Raw genomic sequence first — 20,337 nt, 5'->3', positions numbered from 1 at the left:
TGGGTGAATGTTGGAAAAACTTGTGCTTCAGGGCTTTGAATTGATATAAATTTCTGGTTTATCCCCAAGCTGCTTCCTTGGGGATTCCAGTCAATTAATCTGACTGATTAAGTATTCTCTTTTCTTTGTTAACATAATAAGTTGTTTCCAGTTGTTGATACTCCAGAATTAGGAGAACAGCAACCTGTGTGTCTGTGTTGTTATGCACACAAAAAAAATCACTTCTTGCAGTCTCAGACCAAAGTATACTTATGTAAGAACATCTTAATTATTATTTTGCTGACCTGCTTATTGATAGATGCCTGTGGGATGTCCCTATTAAAAAAAGAAGGGAGGAGGCCATAGCAGTGGCGAAAGAGAGAAGGGGGAACTAACACTTAGTTTGGACAAGTTTAATAATATTGAAGTGCTAAAAATAAATATCATGCTAGACCTTATGCTAAAGGTGTGTCTTGAAATCTGATATCTACAATAGGTTAGAGAGTGCATTTCAAAGGATTCTTTTTGTCTCAACAGTGATTCAAAAGGCACTTCACATTAGGTGACATTGAAAGGTGACAGATGCAGAACAATGAAAAAATATTTTTATACAGCTCAAGTAGCTTTTTTAACTTGGTGCCATCAGACTTTCTTGCAGTCTGGAGTCTAGCATTGAGCTAGCAATTGTGACAGTGCTGTACAGACTGATTCTGATTGAACAGGAGCTGATAATCTCATGCCTCTGTAGTTATGTCATTTTCCAAATACCAAAAAGTAGATGGCAGAAGACTGTGATGGGCTGAAAATCGTGGTCTTTGGAAAAGTTTCCTTGCTTTTGCCCTAAGCATCTCCTATTACTTTATTTAGGTAGGTGACTGAGCTATAGTTCAGATCCAAAAATAAGTCCGAACAGTTTCCTAAGTTCGTCAAAATATCCAGTTTTGTTGAGAGATCCAGTCTGTTGTACCTGCCTTTATAAGAGTTATGCATGTACCTTCTCTTGCTTTAACATGCCCAAAGGTATTTCAGAATAAGCTACTAGTTTTCTTAATAGAAACTATTGGTGTAGAAAGTAGTGCAGTTTGGCATGATTGCCGTTTCTAGGTCATGAATTTTATGCTTCAGTAAAAAAAAAATCATAACATCATTAAAAAAATTATTTCTGTTGATTTCTGAAGTCAGAATTTCTTCTCAGTGCTAGCTTTGTACCTGTTCCTCCCAGCCCCCAAGTTAGATTAATTTCTCTGGCTTTATTCTGAGATTTTTCATAATTGGAGTGGATGTAGAAAAAGTATGACTGGCAATTCTTATTGAATGTGAAGTATGTTTGGAATGCTGCCTGAGGATTTCCACTGAGCAACAGAAAGCTTTCGTACTTTGCGTACTGTACAGAATGGGAGTACAAGTGTTCGTTGCCTAAAAGGACTCTGAGAAGTGCCAGTCTAAACTCTGAGTGCATGCTGGAATTTATTTTGGTGTGGTTTTATTTCTCTTCTTAGTCTTCAAAGACTGTTACAAAAAGATTTTGCTGAAGTGTCATCGGATTTAAACAACCAGCATCATGTGGTCAGCAAGTGACTTAGAAGCTGTTTTGTCTCTGAAACATGCTTCAGAGGGCTTGGTTGCAACAGCAAATGACAGTCAGATGACTGGGATTTCTTACTTTGCAAAAACACCCTTCCTTATTTCAGCAGCAGGAACATCACAGCTACAAACTGAGATTAAGATATATTGTGGAAATGTGTCTTGTGTCTAAGCAGCTTTGCTTTTCTAGTTTGAAGCAAATTCACACTGTGAAGGGGGTAACAGTATTCCTTTAGCCCAGCACCTGTGTACAGTCATCCTTGACATCCTGTATCTCAGCTAGATGTTCCCAAACTTCTGAGAGCTTCTATTGGTTTCAGTAGCAGTAGCTTCATGTCTGCTAGAGTATTTTGATACCACCTTTCTAATGCCACTCATGTGAGCAGTATGGTTTGGAAGTCCCTCCTTTTTACTCTATTCCAGATCTTTTACAAGGCTGTAGTCAGCACCTGCACATTAAATACGAATTTTTGTCCCTATCATTTTTGATGAGAAGGTAGAGTACAAGTTGAGATACTCAAAATTTAGAAATAAAACTGTGGCTCAAATGTCTTATCTGTGTTCCTGGACCACAAATGTGTTTATTATATGCATGACCATAATTCAAGCGTGTGCATAGTGGGTGAAGAAAACTTATTTTTAATGTCATTGATATGTTGCCCTTTGGTTGCTATGTTTGATGAATGCAGCTTATACTGGTAGGACTAGTGTTAGTCTTAAAATTTGCCATTTATTTTTTTCTTTATTGGCACAAAAATGCAACATTCCCAAAATTTTAAATGGCTTTAATGAAAATCGTAAGGGGTTTCGGCATTTATGTTACATTTGTGGTTTTCAGGAGAACATTTTTTTTCTAGTTATTGACATAATAACATTGTTTATAACTTTCTGGGGATTTGATTCCAGTTATATTAAATTAATCCATTAGCACAAAGATATAAAGTGTTGCTGCTGCTTCTTCATAGTAAGCTCCTGGCTTTGTTTATTATTTGGAGTGTTTGATTTTCCTTTGTTGTTGGTTATTTTTTGGGGGAGGGCATGGAATATTGTAATGCATTGCTCCTTTTGCTTGTAGCCTTTGAAATTCAGATGGATCCTACTGGATAAAGCCGAATGGGAAGAGCATACAGATTCTACCTTTGTGAGAGGGGGTGATAACAGCTCTTTTCAATCCTGAATCACAAACATTGTAATTTTGTGCAGGGCTTTGCCATGGCCAGTGTTTCAACATATTTTTTTTATGAATGAAAATATAGCAGAACAGGGCTACTTCCAAACAGTTCACTATACCTCAGCTTAAATAGCAGTCTAAATAAGGCAGGAAATTGAGAAGATGGCATGTAATTTTTCTTTTAATGACTACTTATTACGTGTTTTGGTGTTGTCAGCTCAAGTCTTTGGCTTGTTACTTTATGAAAGCAAGCAAAAATACCTAGTCCTGTTGGGTGTATCTGCAGATAATGGGAGGTAGACTGGCAGCTTGTGAGTAAGAGTGGTTTTGCCACCTGATTTGGAATATGTGCTCCTCTGAGAAAGGACGGACTGGAAAGGTGCAGATAAATAGATAATCAAAACTGCTGGTAATCAACAGATGGAAAAGGCTGATTGTTGTCACTTTTAATGAAGTACAGAAAATATTTGAAAGAGTTGAGGTTTGTACGTAATGCTGAAGAAAAGGAAGCAGAGTTCGCTTCAAACCTGCCAGAAAAGAGCGATGCCTGGAGGAAAACTGAGAAGCTTGGTAGTGCTCTGATGTTGGCTTTACTGATAGAGAAGCCAGGTGAACTTTTCCTGTTGTGACTGCTTTAAACCTGCTCAATTTTACTGACACTGGCATTTCTGACAGGTTTTCAGTAACACGCACGTCATAGCTTACAAGCTACTTATGTTAAAGCTTTTGCAACTGTTGGACTTGTCAAGTGACTAAAACTGGGTCTGCTGGAAGCTGTTTCTGATGGATGAGTCTAAGCTTTGGCTGATGTCTGTGTTGGGCTGATTTGGGATGTAATGGTAGATTGTTCTGGAGACAGGTTAGTCCCCGTAAGTATGTAACTACACAAAGAAGTAACAAGATAAGGTAGTGTGATAAGCATGACAATTATGGACAAAGGAGGACAGAGTAGAAGTCTCTATTACTAGGCAGGTAAATTTCAAGTTATCCACTGAGTAGCGAGTGGCTATGATGACTAGGTTGGATTTTTCTGTATCATAACTTAGTGCATGATGTGGTTCTTTTAGGATCATCAGAGCTATGAGATAGTGAAATTAATTGCTTTTGTCCTGACTTCTGTTCTGTTCCTGTGCCAGAGTTCCTTTTACTTTTTGATGTTGTGGAAAGCAGAAGTGAACTTCTCTATATAGGCGCTGTAGCTAGTTCAGTTATGAGTGAATTTAACCATCCTGTGGCTGAAAGCTTCAGCAAAACAAGCTGGATTTGTGCTGAAGCAGCACACCATCATTCTGATGGTTTTGCTGTTAGGGAAAAAAGAGAATGTTTTCTGGGTTTTGGGGGTGGAAAGAAGGAAATTAGAATGTTGAGTTCAAGCTTCACATTTCAGAACCAACCATTGGCAACTTTTCTGAGTTCTTCCATATGTAATTTCAATTCTATGTGTTATATCATATTCCCTGTAGCTTTTTTTCCCCTCTGAGAATTACCTTTTTCTTAACAGAAGATATGACTCATAGACTCTGTCCAGCTGAGAGAATGCTTGCTGAAAATTTTACATGAGTTTCATTACCTGATGAAAAAAGTTTTGTCTAGTATTCGTAAGCAAGTTATTATCAAGTAGATATTAATATCAGCTATGTTGGAAGTTGATCTGTGTGCAGTCCATCTCCATTAATTGAAAATTTGTAAATGCTGGATTTCTATGTTCTATAAACACAAAATTAATGAAAACATGGGAATAAATCTTTTTCAAGATGTTCCTACACTTCCCAACTAAATTAAGATTTTTACAAAATCTGAGTTAACTTATACATATGGAGCTCTCTGAAATACTGCATGAGGAGTATTTTTTTCAATTAAAAGGTAAGTCCTGAAACCTTATACTGCTGGGTTCAAACTGACAACTCCTTGTCTTCAAGGTGTTACTTGTATTTGGTTTTCTAGTGTATTGTAAAGTTGCAGTTTTGAGAAACTGAGTTGAAATCTCCTCTAGCACAGGCTAAAACATTGGGTAATTCAGTAAAGGTTGTAGGCCTTACGTATTTATTGATGATGTGAATGCCTGAGACATGCCACTAAGTATATTGAGTGTGTTGGACAAATAGTTAAGAAGACTGTCTCTTTTTTTTTTTCTTTTTTTTTTAAAGACAGACCAAGTTGAAAAAGCTTTTGAGAAATAGTGAGCTCTTCCTTCCAGTGCACTGTAGGGTAGAGGCAATTTTCTTCTTCTCTTCCTGCCATGTAACTCGGCATGATAGTGATGCAGCTGATTACTTTGTTGTTGAATTGAAGGAAATACTGTTACATAAAAAGTCACAGAATAAGAATTTCATATTTATATAACAATTATATTTTCATCTTATGTGATGTTAGAGGAGAGAGAAAGCTATGAGCTGTTTTGTCATTTGAAAAAAACTTCTGGAGTAAGAGAAACCAAGGCAAAAATAATCTCAGAATCACAGCATGGCTGAGGTGGGAAGGGACCTCTGGTGATCATCTGGTCCAACTTCCTGCTCAAGCAGAACTACTCTGACCCACAGCTGGTTTCCCAGGATCATGGCCAGATGGCCTTTTAAGTAACTCCGGGGATAGAGACTGTCACCCCTCTGAGTAGTCTGTGCCAGTGCTCAGTTACAGTAGAAGTGTTTCCTGATGTTCCAAAGGAACTTCCCGTGTTTCAGTTTGTGCCCACCGTCTGTGGTCTGTCGCAGGTCACCACTGAGAAGAGCCTGGCTCTGTCCTCTTTGTGCACTCCCTTCAATTATTTGTACACATCACGAGACACCCCCTGAGCTTTCCAGGTTTAACAGCTTCATGTCTCTCAGCCTTTTCTTGTAGAAGAAGTGCTTTGGTCTCCAGTTGCTAGTTTTTGGTTTTTTTTTTTGCAATTCTCTAGAAACCACATGGACATAGGTTAAGTTTTAACTGGAAAATTTACTACTGTCCTAAGGTAAATGTAGAAACTGGGCAAATGAGAATTTACTGAAATTTAAATATTAAACAAAAACATGAGGCAATACAGTGCTTGAGAATAAAGAGAGATATTATCCATACGCTTTAAGTAGTCCTTCAGCAAGGGCAACCATTAAGGACTACATTGAGACAATTTTGCTTGATGTTGGTGTTTAACAGAAAGCTGGGTTAGTGCGACAAATGGAAAAATCCTTGTGGTGCAAGTTAATGAGTACATTTTGGATAATGCAGTCCTGCAGCATCAAGCATATGGAGTTAATTTGATGCTGGTGATGCTTTCTGATTTCTGCTAAAGCCAGCTGGGGTCATGAGCTGAAAGAAGTACCTCCATGCCATGCTTCACCCTTAGCTGTTCCATTTTGGGAAGGTCTGTTTGCTCAAGAGCACTGCAGCTTCAGCTACTCCTTGACCTTGTAGTGGGTCAGGTTGGATTTGATGCTTTTCCTAAGGTCACACCTCTCTGGACCTCAGCGTTCACTGCAGCAGCATACAAATGGCTTTGTGCAGGGCCAGCTCAATTCTTTCAGACTCAACTAATTTGACTGCTTCCTGAGAGTTTCTATGCAGTAAGCTTCTCTCCAAAAGCAGCATGGTTTTGGTATAGCTCTCCAGGAGATTAGCCCAGGTGCATCTGTATCATAACCCAGTTCTATGAGCACGTTATTCCTGTTCTAGGGTACATGATCTTATCTACTTTCTACTTGTAATTTCGTATTTCTGATGAGCTTCTGCAGTATGCCTGTTATGACAGTAATACTTTTTTATTGCAATTTGTCTGCAAAATACTTGTTTTACATATCTGGTGGTTGGGTCTTTTGTTGTGGTTGGTTGGTGGGATTTTGTTGGGTTTGTGTGGGATTTTTTTCTGTTCTTGGCCAGCAAGCATAGGTTAGTTTTCTCTAATCAGCTTTAGGGGTTTACCCTCATATGCTTCCTATGAAATGTTATAACTTACTATTAATATGAGGTAGGTAAGTGTATTTATTGATCATCTGTTTTCAATCTCGTTTGGATTGCCCATCATGGACTAGGACTGAATGTCTGTTCTAGGTAATTGGTAAGTAGATTGTTCTGACAAGTTAATTTTATTCTAGTAGCTTTACTTAACTAAGTTTTCATTTGATGAGGGTCTGAAGTCTTCAGAACATACCAACTTGGAAAATTCTGCAGGTCACATTGATTAGGAACATCTGGGAGAGAGCAAAAGAGGCACTTGAGTTGCAAAGCAAGGTTGGTAGGTCAGGTGCTTACAGTTCAGTGCCTGATACAATGAATTAATTTAAGGCTTTTTGTTCCATCCCCGAGTTACCATAGCAATGTGGAATGTGTTAATCTAGTAAAATTTACAAGTTGAAGTTGGTTTAAAAAATTGTTAGGCAAGTCTGTTTCTGCTGTAAAGGTTGTATGCTAGATCACATGTCTGCTGCAATGGATCAAGTTTGTTTTGCTGAAAGATCCAGCATTGCTAAGCTTGGAACAAGTTAAAACATAGCAGAAATTTTAAATGCAGCAGACTTCTAAAACTTTTCAAATATTGCTCCAGAGATGTCTTATGAAGTGTGGTATGGTTAAAATAAATTAACAGTTTTATTTATGGGGAATTAAATAGTTTAATTCATTTATTCATATGTATTGCACAACAGATCTATTTCAGTTGCTATATAAGGTAGTCACAAATACAAACTGTGAATTGATGATCACTTTTTAAAGAGTTAACGATGGCTGATTAATTGATTTAAGGTAGAAAGGACTTCATTAAAACTCTTTGGGTTTTCACATTATCCCACATCTGTCACACATGCTTTTATCACAATTTGGTTTACTCATATGCCTGTGTGTGGCTCAGTACTAATATGGGGCTTAAGAATGTACAAAGAAATACAAGAGGACATTTATTCTTTATCCCAACTAGCCTCCATCCCCTGTTTCCTTGGCTTCTGCTATTTTGTGCCTGTGATACTGTGCAGGATAGCTGAAAATACAAGTTATTCAAGGGCGTACTTTTTCAGACCAGTAGCTTGAGAAAAGAGCAGGCCATCTGCTGCATGACTCTACTGGCTTCTTTCCTCTAGGTCTGGAATGTTTAAGATAGGTAAAGTACCTCACTTGCAGACTTTTTGACTGCCAGCAGAAATAGACCTAAAATGTGTATTCATGCATCTGCATTTCCTTAGGTCTGAATTTCAATAGTTCTTTTATTGTATGTGTAGCACAGAGAAGAAAGGAAAAATGTGTCAGATTTGAGTAATTTTCATGGAAGCTTCTCAGGTGGGATCTGTTAGCAGAGTACTTACTAGTTCGCCTGTATCTTTGCATTTAAAAATTAGGTTGGGTGTCCTAAAAGATAAGTTATACCCTATAAAATATGGGTACTGTTGTCCTTTGAAGATCTCTATGAAGTTTTTTTCCAACATTTGATTTGTGGACACCTTAAAGTTTTGGCTTTGATCTCTTCATGACATGATTTTCTTTTAGATGGAGAATTTTGCATCAGAGGTTCCTCCATGCAAGAAGAGGATTATATGTATATTGGGAGGAGGGACAGCTTAACTCACATAGGAATAGCACAGCTCATCAGGAAAAACTTGTGTGTGCTTTATAAAACTACGTGGAACTATATGGTTATTTTAAAGCTTGTCTTAGTAATAATCCATGGCTTGTTGGTCAAAAAACATTGCAGTTGGGGGCTTTTATAGTTTCTTGCTTTTCAGAGATCCAAACAGTATCTCAGAGTAAGCTGGGTTTTTTTCTACAAAGAGCTGTAGTTGCATGCTTTTCTGACATTCATATTCCCCAACAACTTTCTTTGTATGATAGTTCATAGTTTTTGGAGTTTAATTTACTGCTGTGTGTTAAGGTGTAGCATATTTGTTGGTCAAATTATCCTGTTTTGTTTTGGTTTTAAATTCATAATAAAATCAAACCTTAGCAATTCCCTATTTGAATAATTTTGTTCTGCAACACAGATTTTCAGTGTCCAGTTCAAGAATGAAGTGCAGTTTATTTCTGTTCCTGCAGAGAATTGTATTCTGGAGTCATATTGGGTTTTTTCTTAACTAGAAGTAAGAAAGAAGTAAGAAGCCTCACGATGATGATGCTAAGGAATAATTTTTGATAGCCTCAGTCATTCACTTATGTAACTTTCAATGCCTGGTTTTATTCAGGATAAGCTAGAAGGCATTAACCTGAGATGGCTTCTAAGTAGAGTTGTACCTGACACTGAACTGGCAGGCCTTGTTTAATGATGTTTGTCCTTAGTGAAATCCTCCCGTTCACTGGAGATGAGAGAGTAGGCTAACAGTGTCAAGGCTAACTGTGCCTTGACATTGGTACCTCAAAAAGAGTTTTCCTTCAGTGTTTTTTCTTTTAATCTAGTGAAGAGAGGGAATTATTATCAAATAAAATTACTATTGGTGGAATAAGTTGCTTGTAGGATAATTCTAATATTAATGTTAAAACATTTCAACTTTGTCTAAAGTAAAAGAAAAAAAGAAAAAAGACTAAATGAAATAAAAATTCCATGCTTCTGGAAGCAGAGCTGTGCTTGGATGAATATTCAGAGTTCTTGACATAAATCTTCTAAGTATTCAATATCATGAATAATGTTCTTAACAGTTTTTTCTAAGCATGTGGCATGTTGTGTGTTCTCCTTTGATAATGCTACAGTAAATGACAGATACAATTGTATTAAGCAATTGGGTAGAATGTATCCAAGGAGTGTTCTTTTGCTTGGTTTTGGGTGTTTGTTTTTTTAATGCAAAGCCATGTTTGTTTTTTCTTCTCCAAATAATGATGTGTGAGGATGGATGTTGGAGTCTACCTGATGTACCTGATGGCCCTCATAGCATTATAGGTATAAGTTATTATCCAGACATTTACTATCTCAAACCTGAAAAGGTTGTATCTCCCTGTGACATGTGTGAATTATCTGCCTACAGCTGTTTCATCCTCCATATAACCATATAATTCATGTAAAGCCTGGCTTAAACTTTGAAATATATTGTCCTAGTATGTGCAGTATCCAGTGGGAAGCTGCTCTGATCCTCACTGGGAAGGATTCACATTTAGTTCCATTTGTATGCTAATCAAAACCTGACTTCCAGTAGCCAGTTACATCTCCAATCAGTGTAAAATGTGATTAGCCAGCTATTTCACTCAGCAGTTTAAAATATGGCAATCATCTGGTTTCAGGGTTACAGATATTTTTCATTACAAGTGAGCATTTACTTAGCAAAGTGAGTCTGTCGTGTACAAGCATAGTATTACTTCTTGTCTTTGAATTTCAAGGAAAAATTGTGGATTTCTGGGTCTCCATATGTTCCATTTGATTATTTGTTAATACATGATGAAATGATTTCCTGTGATCTTAGAGGAACTGTGATAACTGGGCAGCTTTACCAACTAGTAATTTTTAAAATCAATTTGGATGTTTGCAAAGTAAATTCAAATATCTTCTAAATCATTAATTTTTAAAATATTTTTTCTTGAGCCTTCCTGTCAATAAATAATGCCACGTAATTTGTCTATGCTTTTAGATGATTTACAGTGTCATGCACATGTAAAGATTATTTAATGAGATTTTATAGAAGACTGCAATTTTTTTCTGCTTAATGCACATACTGTGACAAAATGGCTAACACAAAAATGTGGCTAATATGATCCTTCTTATTGTCCTTTAGGTAAACTGGTAAAAATAATTCTTTTATCATCAGAGTGAATGGAACATAACCTTCTTCATATTATGTATGTCAGTGGAGGGGGATGTATAACTCTGAGATTTCTCTGCATTTTCCTACTTTAGTAGTTATGCTCAACTTTCAGGGAGAGCTGAATATATGCCATGGGAACAGAAGCTGTCAGAAGAAATCTGCATGTCATCTGGTGCCAGTTTGGGGAATAAGAAAAAAATTAAAATTCTTTTCCTCTGGAATGAAGCAATATGTTTAAGACTGTAAAAGTCAATAAGCAAAATGTGATGTTGAACTTGATTTATAACTTCACAAATTAAATTAAATGCATTGCATTTTTTAACATATGGATTAAAAATCTTCTTATCTTTGAGTACATAAATCTTGGCATTCTGATTTTGCTCATCCTTTTCCAGTGGTAAAGGTAAGAGACAAGAACTGTGCACAGGCTCTCCTTTATTATCCCAATATGTCTCCTGGCGTTTCTCTAGTATGAATTATGAAAACCCTAAGCCCATTTCATTGCTTCTCTATGCACTGTGGCGCTTTCTCGTTCCATATTGAGGTGATCTGTGTTCTGCAGGTGTTTATACGTGCTTGTCAAAATCGTTCTTGTTACTTTGCTTTTACCGTTTCTGAAACATGAAGCTAACAGCAATTATTTTGCCAGTGTGCACTAGGAAAGCTTTTAGCAAAAAGAAATTGCTATTTAAAAAGTGTTTTAATTCAGAAAGAGAAGCTAAAATCCATGCACAGGAGACTGTTGATAAGAATGCATATATCAAGACAACAGAATGGGTTCACGCTGCTGTGGCAGATTGGGTTTCTTTCTGGGAAGGAAGCAGATTTCTGCCAAAGTGTACTTCTCCTTTTCAGTTTCTCCACAAGAAGTTGCTTTGATATTCTTTGCCAAATCACTTGAGACTCAAATTTTTATTTTTATTTTACAAATTAAGTGAATATATGTCTTCTAAAAAAAATTATTTTTTTTTTGGTCCCCTTTCAGTTCAGAAAATAGTTCTCTTTTCTGAATGCTGTAGTTGAAGTGCTTCTATTCAGTGTTCTGGAGTACAACTACTTGTGCTTCAGACAAATGATGATATTTCACATTCCTCAGGTGAGCTGTGACTGAGCACAGCCCTTCCCTTCTATTCCTTTCCTTCAAACGGCCCTGCCCATTTTCCTAACAAATGAGGCTGTTGTGCTGCCAGCAGGGAGGTGCCTTTTACACCCTCTTGATCCTTTGCAGAGCAGGTACATCCTTCATGGAAGCGTAAAATATGAGGTTATAGGATGTTATTCCATGATTTTCTAGACGACGGCATTAGTTTAGGAGTACAGATGACTGCCTGCAGAGGCAGTGGTAGGTAGCGAGGCCACAGACACACTTTCCCATGGTGACATTGGTGGCAGGTGAGGCGATGGCACTGGCCCTCTGCTTTCACTGTGGGCACTGAGGAGCAGCGCCTTGCCCAGCAGTGCCTGTGCGCCCTGTCTCTACTGATAATGACACATCTTGGGTTAGGGGCTGTGCTGATGGGCATGGGCTTGTGTAATGGGGAGGAGGATCAGCATTCCTGGCAGAGTGAAATGATGGTAGCAGGAAACAGGCCACGAGGTGTTCCATAGCAGATCTTCATTGGTTTCATCAATCTGAATCTAGCTGTCTGTGCATCTTCACAGTGTCGGCCTGTATGAAAAGGAAGTCAGATGTCTGCTTTATTATGAACATTGTAATGATAAAGCAAAGTCTAAATGTGAACGTACAAGTTTAAACCCTGTAAATGGCTGCTGTGCATGCAGGGGTGGTGCTTAAGGCAGTTTCTGTGTGTTGAACACCCCCTTGGTGTTCCTGTAGGACCATTAAGGTTGTAAAACTGATTGATATTGTGAGTTGTTGGATTCACAGCTGCTGGTATGATCTTAAACAGCTTCTGTTGTCTAAATCCTGACAAAGATTGTGGTTACCCCCTGCTTTTTTATAGGCATCTGGGTTTTGGTGGTTTGGGGTTTTTTCAATAAATATTTGGCTTTGGCAAATAAGTTTGTGTTTTATGCCTGGGTTTGTTTTATCAGTTTTCAGGGGAGAACCTTGGCCTCCGAAGTGTGCCACTAGTCATACAAGGAAAAGGTTGTGTTACTTATGGCTTTGGATACTTTTCTGATTGTGATGTCGTTGACTTAAGCTGAAAATTTGAGCCCTGTTTCTCTGATGTTACTTTGCTTCTGTTTACAGATCAATTGGAAAATTGATCTGTGAACATGGCAAGACTGCAGGAGGGAACAGTTTTATTTCTGCGTTTACCGTAGCAATGCTGTATGTGAGACTTGGTTACTTCTCTTCAACATCAACTTTTCATTGAGATCTCCATTTGAATGTTGTCTTGAATTTGATTTCAAATAATGATCTTGTAGCTCCCACTGAAAATTTGGAGCAGTATCTACTCATCATGGTGCTGGGTGTTTTGAAAAGTCAATTCTAGAGACTCTCATACTGTGCATGAATTTGTGTTTACTTTTGAACTTAATCTCTTCAGATGTGATTCCCACTGGTCTATTTTCACAACACTCCATTTTCCAAAGATGCTGTAAAAAGAAGTGTTTGCGCTGTGTTGCTAAGCTATATTGAACAGCCTGCAGAGAATTACTAAATCAGACTAATGTCTGAAAAAATTGCAAAGGATAAGACTGGAACCTGCATATGTGGTTCAAACCAGTCTCTGAGTAGACACTCATTGAGGAGCAGCAACCTGTTTCATTGTTTGGATAAGAAAGTGTTGCAACAGGAAAAAAAACCTTTAGTAGATATAAACTGTATACTGTCATATACTTTATGGTTAGGATTTTCAGGCAAGTCTTGAAGTTGTGGAGCTCAGCTAGAGTTGGCAACTTTAGTATCTGTATCTTTTAAGTGCAAATGCTTTAATCAGTCTTAATTCAGGTGTTTTATTTAAGTGCAATGTTGGAGAGGATGTCACAAGACCTTACAGTACAACTTAGGCACAAATATACTGTCCTGGTTTAGGGCAAATTAGGGAGGAAAACTCCAAATGGGGGTTTCCCCAGGGAAATGCCCCCTCCCCACCAACTGGTCCGGGAAAGGAAAAAAAATTCCTTGGAGAGAAGTGGAAAAAAGCTGTTTATTTAACAGAAATTGAATAATATTAAATAATAAAACCTCTTGCTGTTCGATGGAATGGCAAGACTAGGAAGAAAAGTCCTTTCCATGTGGTGTAGCTCGGCTCGCTCAGGTTCTTATCAGTCCCTCCGGCACTGGAAAGTGCCAAGGCCCAGGCCCCGGTGGGCCACAGGCGTGAGCTCCCGGGGTTTGGCTGGGTGTTCAGTCCAGAGCAGGTTTGCACAGATCCAAGAAAAAGGAAAAAAAAACAAAGGTCCAGGGAAGTCCTCTGCCTCAGCTAGCTAAAACTAACTAAAAGCCAGGGAGAAGCTCTGTCCCGCTGTCCGTCCGTGCTGCAGACACCACAGTCCAGGAGCGAGATGTGTGGGAGTGATGTTTTTCTTTAACACAAACTGCACGCTTCTTCTTCCCCCCACTCTCACTTTCAGAGCCAGTCTTAAAGGTGCAGAACTTAATATATAACATAAACCAGACGATTGGGGATACCAGTATCATAAAGTCACCCCAGGACATATACAAAGAAAGTCATTAACAGAATTTTCTTTGTTTTGTTTTTCCTTTTATACATAATGCAGAATTGGAGGAGAGGCTAAATACTTAATGATGTTAGTCATGACAGAGTTTGACTGACAAGTGATGGAATTGCTTCTATTTCCACTGACAGATAAGAGTTTTTTTGACAGCTCTGTGGAGTTTGTTCTTTGTTAATGTGACAACAGTTCTAATGTAATTATAATTATTTCTGAAGTGCTACATAGAAATTAATTTCAAAAGGAGAGGAAAGATACTAAGGTACTTAATATAATTTTTGCATGTTCAATTGTGCTAGGAATCTGTTCAATTTATTTTGAGTTCTGTTACCAAGTAATTCGTGCATTTTTGTAATAAAAAGGTGAATATGTGCTTCAACAGACTTACCAAAATTACATTTTAGTTGATGTTTTTTTCTTTGTCATTCCCATGAAATGAAAAATATCAAGATTAGATCCAAACCTTATGCTGGTTACTGAATTTCTTGATTTTTTTCTTTTTTAAATTAAGAATTTATTGTAGAGTGTGAATATTATACCTGCAATAGTGTGAACTGTGCTTCATTTGCTTTTGTTAGATACTGCATTCCTTAAAAATGTTAATCAAGTGGGTATGTGCTGAAGTTAAAAGCTAGATCAAGAGATATGTAAAAAAGTATTTGGTCACGTTGATATGCCTTAAAATACTAAAAATGGGAAAAGGAAGTAGAGTATTTGAGGCGGTTACAGGGTTTCTGTTAAATGGGAACTGCTTGAAAGTTGTCACACAACAGTTTGGTTTCTTTTACGTTCTTACCTGTGTGTCCAACCCTAAGTCCCTGGCCCTTGTGGAAAAGGGAAAGTGCTACAATCCAGTGGTCCTCATCTGCTGTGGACAGACTAGAAGTGCCATCTTTTAGGGGGAGTAAAAATCTCTTACAGTCTGTTCAGTAGACTTGCAGTAGTGCTGCATTTGTGGTTCAAGTTTACTGATGTACTCTTGACTTACCGACCTTACAGACCTTCAGAAAATGCAGTAAAATGTAACTTCCTTGCAGAACATGTAACCTCCAATTTGTGGTATCTGAAATGAGATGCTGTTTTGACTTTCTCTATAAAAGACAGGCAGCTCTTCAGGATTCTTTCTGATATCTTTTTTTTTTTTTTTTTTTTCCTGCCCCTTAAGATCGTGCTGGGAGCATCAGTACTCTTGATTCTTTAGATTTTGCAAGATACTCTGATGATGGCAATAGAGAAACAGATGAAAGAGTAGCAGGTAAGTGTTCTATATCTTTTAGGAATCATAGAATGTTTTACTGTTTAACTTTGTTGTTTCTTGCATAAGTATATTTAAATAAACATTTCTGAAGGTGACAGGATTTCACTTAGATGGTTTAACTAGTTGCTTGATGGTAGCATCATGCTTTAGATGCTTCTGCTGTAATTACTGTAAATATTCAGGCAGGTGTGCTCAAGTACGATTCAAGATGTCACCAGTGCAGAAACATGCAGTATACTTGAAAACTTGACAAGCCTTTGACAATAGAACTGTATCTTGATATTGCCTACTGACTACTACTGTTAAGCTGAAACATACACTAAATTACTCTGTATAGTGGTCTGTGACTGCTACGTGGATGAGAGCTTTCTGATGTAAAGATCTGTTGCAAGTCATCTCTTAAATACAGCTTTCTTTGAGATCAAATATAGCATTTCCAAACCCAGAGCAAATTTGGGATTTACTCAGTACCATAAATCTTCTTTGCTACAAATCTTAATTATTGTACTTTTCTCTCCTATTTGATTCTTTGATTGTATAAGATTGGATTAGAGAAGTGTCTTTTTTTGCCTTTTGTTCTGAGCCTTTGGCACTTTTAATTTCAGGATCTATTACATCACCAAAGGCAGAACCTTCTATTGTATTTTAAATTATTTTAGTAACCTTTTTTGCATGTGAGCCATATTTCTCTGTCCACATTTTTTTCCAAGTTGATATATGAAGTTAATCGCAGCTTCCACAGAGAAACCCTTAAAAGCTCTCCAGAAATGGCTGCAGAGCTCTGTTTACTTCTTGTCAGTTAGTACTGTTCAATATCCTGGCTTATGGAAGTTGTCCATGCTGTGACTTATGCTTATATGGTTAAGCTTTATGAAACCTGAGGTGATGTAAGGTGCCATGTCTCTCTTCCACCCTGTTGTCTCTACTCTGAACCACCAAGTGACAAAAAAGCTGATGAAACATAGTTCTGTAAAGGATCTTCATTCTGAAATTTCATCTCTGTATCAGTCAGAAATGGTGGGAAAATCTCATTTTTTTTACCCAGCCAGTGTTGCTGAGTTTAAGGACTGGATTAAATTCAAAAATACAAAGCAAATCCAGGTATTCTAGTGTTCTGGTGTAGAACTATTGGAACTTACTGTTCTTCAATTTATATGGAAGCTTCTGGATTCTTATTATTATGTAGCTACTCTCTTTTTCAATAGTCCTTTTCAAGGACAGTTGTTGTAAATAGAACTTCTAAACAAATTATGTTTAAGGAACTCAAGAATTTGTGAATTGTTCCTGGAATGCAAGGAAAAAACAAACAAAATTACAATATTTTATTTCTTTTCATTATCTTAGTAGATTTTTCTGGGTTCTAGTCAGTATTTCTTGGCAGTAATGTTACTGAGAGAGCTAGTTTGATTTTTTCCTTGGACCTATCCTTAGAATTGGATCAGAGATACTTACAGAAAATATAGATGAGTCAGAGTTGACATCCAGTAAAACCAGTAATGACAAAACATTAGTAACAAAATATTGATTACTTCCAGTATGAAATTAATATAGCCTAAAATTAAGTATTGTTTAAGTAAATAGTAAAATGGATCATATTTTTTATAATGACTATATGGTGATTGACTGCTGTCATATGTAATTTATGAGAGGATGGTATGTCAGGATATTTACAGTTCTGAGTTCCCTTAGAGATGTTTTTCAAAGAGTTCTTAAAAAGTAGCATAAGAACTTGAACAAAGTAAGACTAAATATTATTTCTGAATGTTTTTAAAGACTGGAAGTTTTCAAAAATATTCTGTTTCTATGTAAAATTCTGGTTCAGTCATAATTGCTGAAAATATTTTGCCTCAATCCTGTTTAAATCCATCTTCCCAAGCACTTTCAAAAACTGATAAGTATTTATTTTGCACATTAAAAAAACTATGTAAACAGAAATTTAAAAAATTTTGCAAATCTGGTTCCTTTTTTAAACAAACTCTGGCTTATAACTTCTGCTTTTGAAGTTGCTGTTAGCTGCAGATGCACTTTGAAACCTAATTTGATGTCCATCTTGCTTATTTCTTCTAAAACTCTTTCTTTTTAGTTCAGAGTTTCAATGCTTAGGAGATTAAAATTGTAATCTGTTGTGAAAGCTTGGAGCCATAATCTAATAGTTGTATTTTTCTTTTGATAGTTCTGAAGATGAGGTTTGACTAGTTTTTCTTTGTAAATGCCTTTCTCATGCTGCTATCTCTGTTTTTTACTGTTTGGACAGAACACATGATTTTCATATCAGTTCCCTACCATATCAAATGAAAGATAGAAAATAAATACACATCAGTAACTATATGAAACTGGTAAACTGGTTCCAAGTCAGAAGTACTTTAGAACTAAAGTGATAACATTCCCACTTTACAAATCCTTTTGTATTTTGGCAATGTTACTAATCCCCAAATCAAAAAATGTGTGCATATATCATTATCCAAAGCGTCCATATTCCATTTGCCGGTTATGAATAGTAGTAGATTTAGCTGCCATATTTTTTTTTTTGTTTTAACAGTCAAAAAATTCATGGAAATAACTGTATCAACTCTTATTTGAACTTGATTTCAGTATTTTAAAACTATTAGCCCACTTCATTCCATCTGACATTAGAATCAAAATTTGGCCTAGAAGCAAACATGTTTTGGAGAGTTGCTATGAGCTTTTCACTTGGGAAATCTGATAGGGGGAAGCTAAGTGAGTCCCTTCTATAATATTATCATCAGCTTGACTGAAAAGATGCAAGTCACAGAAGCAAGTCAGGATGTGGGTAAGTATGACAAAACTAACTGCAATTTAGAAAACATAGATTTTCTTCTTTATCTTCCTGATCTTGATGAAAATGAGAGTTGTGTAACAATTTGGATAATACATTTGTAATCCACTAAGAGATGGAAAAAAACCCAAAATACATCCTTACAGCTTGCAATTTACTAGATGGAAACAACTTTTCCTCTAAGACTGGTAAGTTTTGAATCCAAAGTCATGTATTAAGTGCTTGAAATAATTGTTGTTAGGAAAAACTCAGTACTGAAGGATTTCTAAGGGGTAGTAGACCTCCTCCAAATACTCACAATTTCCATAAAGCAGCTAGAGAATGGAAAACCTGCTGCCTTCCTGTGTAATAAGGGTATACCTAACTTGAATACCCACAGGATTTTCTTTAAATAGGTTGTCTGTCATTCAATCTAAGGAACTGAATCTTCTGCCATATCTTAAATTTGCCATGGTCTAAACCCCCTATTTGTATAATTCAAAATGTTTGTAATTGCTAACCTGCCTTTGACATCAACTGTTCTGAAAATCCAGTAATTTTAAAAATACATGCTGTGTTTTCAGAAATGTTAAAATTAATTGTATTCTCAGATTTCCCTGTATTTGCACTGATTTCTAGCTAGTCTGTGTGTCTCTGATTAGCAGAATAAGTTTTGAAAGGAAGAGACAAGTTCAAAAATACCTGTATATTTTTGAGAATTTCATTTATCTAGACTTAGGTTCAGTTTCCGCTTTTACAGAGCCCTTTTTTGGTGTTTTTTAGTAGGCACTATTAAATTGTGCACACCAAAATCAGAGGAAAATCTTCTAAAAAAGAAACAAAACTAAAAAACAGAACACAACAGGCATCTGTAGTACAACAGTCACTTGCTAACATTGTGTGTGCACTTTGTTCACTCTGAAACAGATCTGGTTTTGTCTTCCCATTACCTGCCTTAAGCCCTGTGAAGGAGTTGTAAGCCTCTTAAATTTCCTTCCAGGTTGAAGGTTGCTTGAATCTGAAGACAAGTCTGCTGTAGTTCAGGTCTTCTCTGTAGGTGGTCTTGGCTCATTAACTTCAAAGCATTAATGAGGCTCCTGAGTCAAGTGCTGGCCTCCCATTGTTAGTGACAAGCTCAAGTTGCTTGTGTACCCTCCTACTAGTCTTAATTTTTATAGTGTGGCAGTCATCTCTTGTGCTGAAGTACAGCTTTCTGATTCAGGCTATTTGTGTTATATGCTGAAGTGTTTCACATTTCAAGGCCACTTTTTTTCTTGATACTTCCATCAGGAAGGTGGGAGTTGGGAAACCTCAGGTCCTGAAGTATGTTTGGGATAGCGGCTTCATTGCTAGCTATTGTCAGAGAATTTAAATTTCTTCTTGTTGATTCAAAATGTATGTACAGATTCATCAAATGTAATGGGATGTTGTACATGTTTTAGAGGGCATGATTTAAGACATCTGGAGTTCTCTGTCTACTTGGCAAAGAGGAAGGACTCAAAATGGCATTTAAGGAGCAACAAAATTTGTAACAGTATTAAAGTGAGGAAAGCTGGGTAAGCACAGAGGCCCTTGATACTTCAGAGGAGAACTGCTTTTAAAAGAAAATGTCCAAATGCCATATAGTGGCTTCACAACATAAAACTACCCTTATACCATTATCTGAAGTACTGAGTACTTCATAGTGAAGTATTCAAAAATCTGACAAGGTATTCTATATATAGATTATAAAATTATAATGTAATTGGAAATACTACTGCTTCTACAACACAAGTACTGGATTATTTTAGAAGTACTGTTTATTTCCTAAAGTTTTTGGCTTTGTCTCAACAAGACTACTGTTCATGTAGATCTCAACTAGCTCACTCTCAAATTGCAGGTGGTTCTTCATAGGTAACTTCTCAATCTATAATCCAAAAACTTACAAAGTTATTAACAAATGTGAATCAGTAGAATAAGACCCTTGAGAAAGCTTAATTTTGAAATTTCAAAGCTTAGCAGACAAGCTATTCAGTCCTGATATACACTTCTTTCTTAAGGTGTATTAGATTAGCTGCATGAAAATTAAAACATTTTAAAATGGCAATCTGAAAACCTTGGTCCAATGCATCTTGGTTGCTTACTTGAAAGATTCACACATTTAAAGTTAGACTTTGTCATTTTTTTCAGGATGGTAGCCATAGTGATTAGAAATGTTTAATAAAGGAAAAGCAGAAGAGCCATTAAAATTTGGATAGTT

The 20,337-nt window shown here is 36.8% G+C and overlaps 1 protein-coding gene across 5 annotated transcripts in view; it reads left to right on the top strand.

The window, feature by feature from the left end:
• RELCH (RAB11 binding and LisH domain, coiled-coil and HEAT repeat containing) overlaps positions 1-20,337 on the top strand; it is a 76,952-nt gene that overhangs the window by 1,909 nt on the left and 54,706 nt on the right. For 4 of the 5 annotated variants that reach the window (XM_058831848.1, XM_058831847.1, XM_058831850.1 and 1 more), the window contains exon 2: positions 15,230-15,319. In XM_058831848.1, the coding sequence (XP_058687831.1) occupies positions 15,230-15,319 (90 nt within the window). Of the gene's footprint in view, positions 1-15,229; positions 15,320-18,188; positions 18,308-20,337 lie in introns of those variants that run through there. The other variant, XM_058831849.1, reaches the window with a different exon arrangement.

The sequence above is a fragment of the Poecile atricapillus genome, chromosome 2, assembly GCF_030490865.1.
Source record: "Poecile atricapillus isolate bPoeAtr1 chromosome 2, bPoeAtr1.hap1, whole genome shotgun sequence".
Classification (NCBI taxonomy): domain Eukaryota; kingdom Metazoa; phylum Chordata; class Aves; order Passeriformes; family Paridae; genus Poecile; species Poecile atricapillus.
The sequence above is the reverse complement of the archived record's forward strand: the minus strand, read 5'-3'. Positions and strand labels throughout refer to the sequence as shown.